Here is an 8,068-nt window from a genome sequence, read left to right on the forward strand (position 1 = left end):
GGCAGTGGCACTTTTGGTTTTGTAGCACAGGACAAGCAATTCAAATAACATTTAGGCCTTTACATTAATTAGGCTTGTAGGCCAATTGACCTTCAATTATTAGGAAAACACACTGTTCTCAACCTCTAGTGCAAGAAATGGGTCAAGCTCACCCCATTTTTCCCTTTCAATTTCAGATTATTCATGCGCATGAGAGGTACATAGGAATTTCGGAATAAGATTGGACTTGTAGTATTTAGAAAAAAAAATTTTGGTTAGTATCTTATGCACTTGAGGTTTGGATTTTTGTTTTAATTAAGACGATAGAGATTTTTGGCAATTGAGTTATTGAAGATAATTTTGGATTTTATTTAATATAATATTCATTGAGGATAGTTACTATTCTATAAGAAGGTCTTGCACGTGTGCAAAGTGATAATTTTATAAGTGTGTAGTCATTGTCACATGCTTAGCATATTTGTTGGGTTGGAGGTGTGACAAATTTCCTTCTTGGTACCTAAGAGGGAATTGTGCTTTGATTCTCCTTATTGGCCATTGAAGGATTGGTGTTGAGTTGATGATCTTATGAACTAGGGTTTTGTGTTTAATAGTAATAAAGTGTTTGTTGTCATATAGGGTGGACAAGAAAGGATTTCTAAGAATAAATGGGGTTTAGAGTGGCTTTTCTGAAAATAAGAGTGCACACTAGCCAATGATAAATGTAGATAACACCATGGAAATTGTTCAATAAAATCCTTCATTATAATTTAATATAAGAATTTATTAATTAAAGTAACAAAGTGGTGTATGGCTAGCCTAACCGTGTATAGTATCATGTAAAAGAAACAATTTTCCCTTTGATCCAAGAAAAATAAAAAAGCTTAGACATTAGCTTCTTAAGCTAAGACCTTCAATTATTGGAAAAAGGATCTGATCTTGAACTCTAGGAGGAGAGATGGGCCAAGTCATCGTAATACTGTGCGATCCATTTTGCAATGATATTGACTTCTTGTTTTCTCACATCTTTAAGCCATTCTGGATCTTCTTTAGTAGAGAACCTTAGGTCCACGTGGTGAGCCCCTATTAGTAAAATCCAATAAAAAACCATCAGCTAAAAAGCACATCAAACAGAGTAGAAGATGCTCTAGTGTATGATGCAATCTCTTTTCCAACACACCACTTTTGTACAAAAATAGTAACTTGCTCTTGAAGTCATGATTTATGGGTTGGAAATCAGGACTTCAAGTCACAATTTTAATTCAAAAAAATGCATCTGTACAATACGTGTAACAAGCGCATTTAAAACATTTTTCTTTGAAATTAAGAGCAAAATTATAACAATTTTGTTTTTGAATGACGCAAAAAGTAAATACTTATTTTATTCTATCTCAACATGCAAGGTCGCAATTGGACATGTATGATACCATAACAATAAAATATACTTTTATATATTTATGTTTTTTTAAAATTAATAAAAAGGATTACAAACCTTCTTTTGCAACGATAGCAACTATGCTCTTGGATATATTCTTGAGCACCCTACCAAAACCGCGAAGAGATTTTTCAAGTATATAAACATATTTTTTGAACTTTATCAAGTTACCTCGACCAAATCAGAATGAAGAAAGAGAGTGAAAGAATTGAGAGAGATCATACCCTCCTCCACTCCAAGGGTCCCTTAATCCATTAAAGAAGATAATGTTGCTCCCAAACCTTTTCAAAACCCTCTTGATATCCTGGATAAAATAGACATAAAAAATGTTTCAAGCATGAAAAATAATCAATGATGAGACAACATGAGAAATGATATACCCACATGACCACCAAACTCAGTAGTAATCCAATCAGGTCTAGGTATAACGCCGTAGTTCAATTTGCAAAAAGTGACACGATTATCATAGTTCCAATGAGACTCTGGGAATATGCTCTCTTTATTGTTTCCACCCAATGGCATTATCATCTCCGTACATGCCTGCACAAAATCTCATAATTAGATTGATTTATTCTTTATTACTTCAGCACATTTTGATTGTGATTTTTTTTATGAGTAAAAAATTATCTTTAATTAGAAAAAAACCGAAAGAAGTTACAATAAACAAATAGGTTTTATTCTAAAAAAAAGTTATTAAAATGCCATAATAGATTAGTATTTAAATTTTTTGTTCTAATAAACAAAGAGTCTGAATTTGGTAAGGATGAGATGTAAAACCTATATTTTACACCATCAAATAAGAGCTTGGCACATCAACATTTATTTAAAATTCAATACATTCTACTATACCTAATAATATCTCAGTAAATTTTTAATTTGGTTAAATTTATATATGAGTATTAGAATTAATTGGATGTAGTTATGCTTATTCCTAAATATATAATAAGATTATGTGGTATATTAGGATTGAAATGATAAAATATAGGTTTTACACCGTATCTTTACCGAATTTAATCTCATTAACAAACAGTTGTAAAATGGAATTGCCAACTTTGTTACTCCCCTCAAAATCCTTGAGCCCAGACCTGGTTTGATCTATGGGTTATCTTCATCCCCAAAACAAAGCCCAAGAAGAAAGGTGCCGGTCTTTTTGGGTTATTAAATAAAAGAGCCTTAAGGTCAATTACTTATTAGAGAGAATTTGAGTCCAAGAGACTTGGAATCATGGAATAATGTTATTTGCCCAAAAACTTTTAGAAGGTAAATCAAGACTGAAGATCATCCTCCAATGTTATTTGCAAAACTATGACACACAATTTTAAACAATGTTTGAACATCCCGAGAAAAATGGTCAAACAATGTTTCCTTCCCCAATTCATAATTTCATATGCACTACTTTGTATTGGATGCCAATTGCCGACACTGCCTGCCCGGCAGTGCTATAGCTTACTAAGAGAGGACAAAATTTACTTAGATGCTGTTTTTTAGGTTCTTTAAATTTTGTTACGTGAATATTTTTTTTCATGGGATGGAAGCGTATTTTTTAATGAAGTAGTAACATAGCTGAATTTTTAGAAGAAAACTTAAAGAACAGCACCTAAAGTACTGTACCTAAGTTTTGCCTAGTAAGAAGTTAGAGGAAAAAGGTTTTGTAGCTCAATTCACCGCTAGTTGTAATTATCAAATTAAAAAATGATAATAATGCTAAAAGTTTTGTAACTGAATTAACACATTTTCATATAAAAAAAATGCCTGGACATTCGGGGGAAAAAATGTTAGCAGCATATTGTAATTATCTCAATAATAATAGAGCACATTGACCATCTATTTTTAAAAAAATTTATAAAAAATTGAAAAAGTTATAAAAAAAGTTAGTACTTTATCATTTTTCTATACAAAATCTCAGGAGTAAAACTAATATTCTATAGCCTATGGCCCTATAGGTCCAAAGAGATAATGGTAATTACCAGGTATAAATAATGGTAAAGTTCAACTTTTGCAAGTGAGGCACATGCTTTTCTTGGATACTCTCACAATTCACATGCTCTCTTTATTAGTAAAGATTTTTTGATTCAAACTTACGAAAGTGTTTCCTCTTTAGTGGGTTGAAGAGCTTCCTTTTTCGGTGGACGTGGTCTGATTCATCATAGTTTGCATCGTAATAATACTTATTTAAATCAAATATCCATTCTTATTATAGTAAGTCATACGACTCATAAGTCATACCTCTCCATTTAAACAAAAAAAATTAAAAATTAAAAATTTAGGAAGACAACATTTTGAAAAGAGTAAAATATTTACCAGTCTGCAAGGGAATATTCTCAAAGTGACCACAAATCACAATCTGATTTTAAAGAAAAAAAGAAAAAGAAAAGGTTCTTGAAAATGAAACTGCATTCCCCCCCCCCTCTCCCTCTCCCCCTCCCCCTGATATCATTTATCATTACTAGTGTTATTGTTGTTAGAAGTGTGACAAAGAATCTGAAAAAGGGTGACAATAGATTTGGATGAGTAATTACTAAGTTATCAAATTTTATTTTAATGTAATGCTGATGTGACGATACATATATTAGTTTATATGGCAAAAAAAAAGAGAGAGTATATTGTATTAGGGTCATTAGTCACGTTGGAATTTTTCATCTAAAACTTAACTATAAAGACTATTTTGATATAACACTAAAAATTTAGAGACTAAATTGACACATTTAAAAAGTGAAGGACTAGATCGACACACAATCTAAAAGTTAGAGACCAAATACATAATTTAATAAAAAAAAATTGTGTTATTCTAACCTTATGACATTATCACAATTTAGAGAGTATCATTTTGTTCAAGGATCTTATTTCCCCTTACATGACAGATTTTGCATGTGAGATGCAGGTGTTTGAAACTCGAATATATATATATATATATAAAATAGAAATTTTACTCTAACTTAATTTAAGTATATAATTGTATATGTGTGAAGTTCCTTCTTCCTTGCCCCCCACACCCTACAAGCCTTTATACTTGTAGAGTGACCATTGCATTAAGGCGTATGGTGGTTTTGAAACTCGAATTTGATTCTATAGCATTATACATGACAGATTATTATTTTGGTAATTTCATTTTTTGCTATTAATATTTACTTTTTTGAGCTATGGCACAGACTAAATATGGCAAGGAAAACAATTTTATCATATTTCATATCTCAATTAACTTTACTTTCAAAGCTTTTTAACGGCCAAAAAAAAGAACTAGATTCTATAACATGTGAGATTTCATGTATGAGACATGAAAATCTGATCATATGAGCCTTTTTGGGTTTTGAGCTATATAATAACATTTACTTATTAAATGATATCTGTAATCTTAAAATATGTAAAGAAATATATAAAAATAAAGCATGTATGGTCAAAGAAACTATTGTGAGGTGGAATTTTGTAAAAAAGAAAAAAAAAAAAAAACAGTTCAATTGATTTCATTAGCTAAAACTTTTACTCAAATGAAAAGTGAAAACTAATCAATTCATGCTTCTATCAATTCAACTATCAATCATTAAAACTATACTAATACTCAGGGCCTGTTTAGTTTAGCATTTCAAACTCACATTTTTACATTTTAAACAATATTATACATATTTTCACATATTTTTTCATTCACACGTATTTTAAAAAACTACAAAATCTCATCTCAAACTACTCTACCAAACACCTTTTAATTTTTTCACAATGAACCGAAAGAATGTTTTATTTTTCTTGGATAGTTGTTTGGGTGATTAGTTATATTCTCATAGGCAAATAATAATTTAAAAATTATAAAGATTTTATATATATATATATATATAGTCTGGGCTGTAGCACAGCACAGATTTAAGGGTATAATCAGGTATAGAATCACATACCTGCCAATTCCATCCTCCGAGGCCATGAGGATCAGAATCATCGTCTAGATCAAAGCATGTGGCAGTTCCACTATGGTTATAGTAGATGTTAGCTGCACCATATAACTTTGCGAATGTATCATTTCCAGTCGTTGGATTATCGATTGCCTTACACATCTGTCCCATTCACACAAGAATAGGTCAAAAAGAACTCAGCTAAACTAAAAATAATAAGAACAAGGTAAAAAATGTGTCAATGTCTATTATACCCCCCTCAAATTATCTAAACTGAAAGATATTAACATGAAAAAATAATAATATATTGCCAGTCGTATATTTGTTAATAGATCATTTTAGAAAAATTTTGATACCGTTTTCATTGAAAAATAAAAAACTATTAAAAAAATAAATTACTTTTTTCTTTTATCATAAAATTTTCTAAAATATTTCTTAAACAAATATTCTCAGGGCATCATTTTTTTTAAAAAGAAATTGAGTTGTGTTACTTTTTAAGAGTACATATATACCTGTTTTATTGGATAAGCTGGTAAAGGAGTTAAGAAGTTTGAAGGAGTGGGATAATCTGTCATGGCCGTGTAAAAGTATGCGGTATTAAGCCAACCTTCTAAAGAACCTGCACTAATATAGTTCCTATAGGAAAAAAAAAAAAGTAAATTTCTATGAAGATAATATCTTTCAAAGTAAGCTAGAATTGCGAGAGGAATGAGTCTTACTTGCATATTTTGAATGATTTACGAAGGGTTTCTAGGCCTCCAGGTTGACTTGCTTTATTTTCAATTTGATCCCATGAACCTTTGAGCACTTTGTAACAATTCTCACTTTCACTCTGAATTTTCACATACAACCAAAAAGATAATTTACTTTTCAAATTATTTTACATAGTATTTGTCATTATCATTATTCATTAATCAAAAAAAAAAAAAAAGAGTTGATTGTCCTTATACACAAATAGTAGATGTGAGGTGGTTTATATAATTCCAGAATGTATACATTATTATTGTTGTCTTGTTATACAATATGTATAAGCAAGATAATTACTTGCTCCTATACAAAAAGAAGAAGAAAATAATTACTTGGCCTAGAAACATATCTAGAATCTCATCTTTAATGTCTTTTAGCTGGGTCAAAAATGTAAATATAAAAGCGAGTGAGAAAGAGAAAGACCCTGAAGTCCTTGGTGATAATGTTGTTGAAGCTATATGAGGATGTAATATTCTCAAAATTGAGGATAGGTGAAGAAGATGCCAAGGCTCCAATACTTATATGCGGGTACTTCAATCTAAACCATGCTGCTAGCACTGAAAAGCCAATGAACTCAATTTAATATCCCCCCACTATGTTCCAATAATATTCATTATTTTTCAGATAAACAATTGTATCGGGACAAAAGTTCTACCAAGGAAAAGAAAGCAAAAGGACCTGATGATGAGATTGTTACTTACTTCCACCATATGAGCCCCCAAACACAACAACAGGACTGTCGGTTGCCGATAAGTTTTTCTTCAGACCAGTGATCACAGTGGCATAATCTGCCAACGCCTGTGTTGAGCTCAGATATCCAAGTGTACTTGCATTGCTGTAAGCCACATCTTTATGACCCCCAAATGGAATGGATTTCCCATAGAACCTATGCTGCAATTTATAGCATTATCCAAGACACTTTTACACAATGTTTTAGTCTCAACTTTTTTGGAGTCAACTATGAATCCTTAACAATTAGTTAGTATCAGCATATGTATCTTTTTCCTCTATTCTATTCTATCCAAAATCAAAAGCTCGGTTACTTCTGTAATTGACTTCTTGAATATCAATAACATAATGGAATTTCGAATAAGAATTCAAGACTTGGTATATAATTAACAAATCTCTATTCTCTAGTATGAATCAAAGTTACCTCGATGAAAACAAGAAGGGCTTTGAAATGGGGTGCTTTTTCAAACATAAAACCTGTGTTCTGAGCAAACCATTCAATATCTCCTTCATTTCCCGTGTAGACGAAGATTGGAGCATTGTTATGAGCACCACCCCAGAACGTGTCATTTATGAGATACCTTTGTTGAAACGTTTGGTAGCTCTTGGGATTGAAATTGAAGTGGTCAAGGATTTGGGTGAAATACTTGGTTTTGTAAAGCTGATTTTTGGTAGAAAGTGCAGCTGAGAGCTGCTCAGGCCGAACGATTGAAGAAGGGAATCTAGGTGTGATTTTGGCTATTGAAACTGTAGATGACAACAAAGTGAAGAAACAAAACCATAGAAACACAAACCCAGTTGCCATTTCTATGTTGTGTAGGAAAAGAGTGAAGGATGGATGTTCCTAAATCGAGACTTGAGAGAGAGGAGATTAGCTAGGAAGAGTGTGAAGTCCACGCCTTTGTATAGAATAATAAGGCAAGAAGGTAGGGTAGGCGGCTGAATTATAGGAAAACTTGTATGGTGGAACTATTGACTATTTTTATCTGGAAGTGGCTCTTGGAAACTAATTATCAAACGATAAGAGAGACGTTGGTCCCAGATCTCTTTTGAGAAAAGTATCTCATGGGCGGACCCCTAGCCTTTTTTGTGTTTCACGAGCATGGGAATCCCTATGTAAGTTTAAGAATGTGTTTCAGGAGCATGGGAATCCCCTATGTAAGTTTAAGAATCACACATCGATGGCATATTGGCATCGTGTCATCACTGACAAATCAAAGTGCGTAATTCTCATCTCCACTATAAAATAAAACTTTGATGATTGACAAAACTAATATACTTCCATCTTGAGATAGAAATCAAC

At 31.8% G+C, this 8,068-nt stretch overlaps 1 protein-coding gene across 2 annotated transcripts; it reads right to left on the reverse strand.

Annotated features, from left to right (window-relative positions):
• Window positions 1-719: 719 nt before the first annotated feature.
• LOC142609330 (uncharacterized) lies at window positions 720-7,705 on the reverse strand. 2 transcript variants are annotated; one of them, XM_075780901.1, is made up of 10 exons: window positions 7,190-7,704; window positions 6,738-6,927; window positions 6,460-6,593; window positions 6,009-6,121; window positions 5,802-5,925; window positions 5,296-5,451; window positions 1,796-1,951; window positions 1,636-1,715; window positions 1,469-1,518; window positions 720-1,059 (listed from the first exon to the last, which is right to left on the reverse strand). In XM_075780901.1, the coding sequence occupies exons 1-10, from the start codon at window positions 7,568-7,570 to the stop codon at window positions 923-925; spliced, it is 1,521 nt and encodes a 506-aa protein (XP_075637016.1). In that variant the 5' UTR covers window positions 7,571-7,704; the 3' UTR covers window positions 720-922. The 2 variants fall into 2 exon arrangements, with proteins under 2 accessions (XP_075637016.1, XP_075637017.1); XM_075780902.1 differs by lacking the exon at window positions 1,469-1,518 and having other exon boundaries at window positions 7,190-7,705.
• Between the last annotated feature and the right edge of the window lie 363 nt (window positions 7,706-8,068).

The sequence above is a fragment of the Castanea sativa genome, chromosome 9 (assembly GCF_040712315.1).
Source record: "Castanea sativa cultivar Marrone di Chiusa Pesio chromosome 9, ASM4071231v1".
Classification (NCBI taxonomy): Eukaryota; Viridiplantae; Streptophyta; class Magnoliopsida; order Fagales; family Fagaceae; genus Castanea; species Castanea sativa.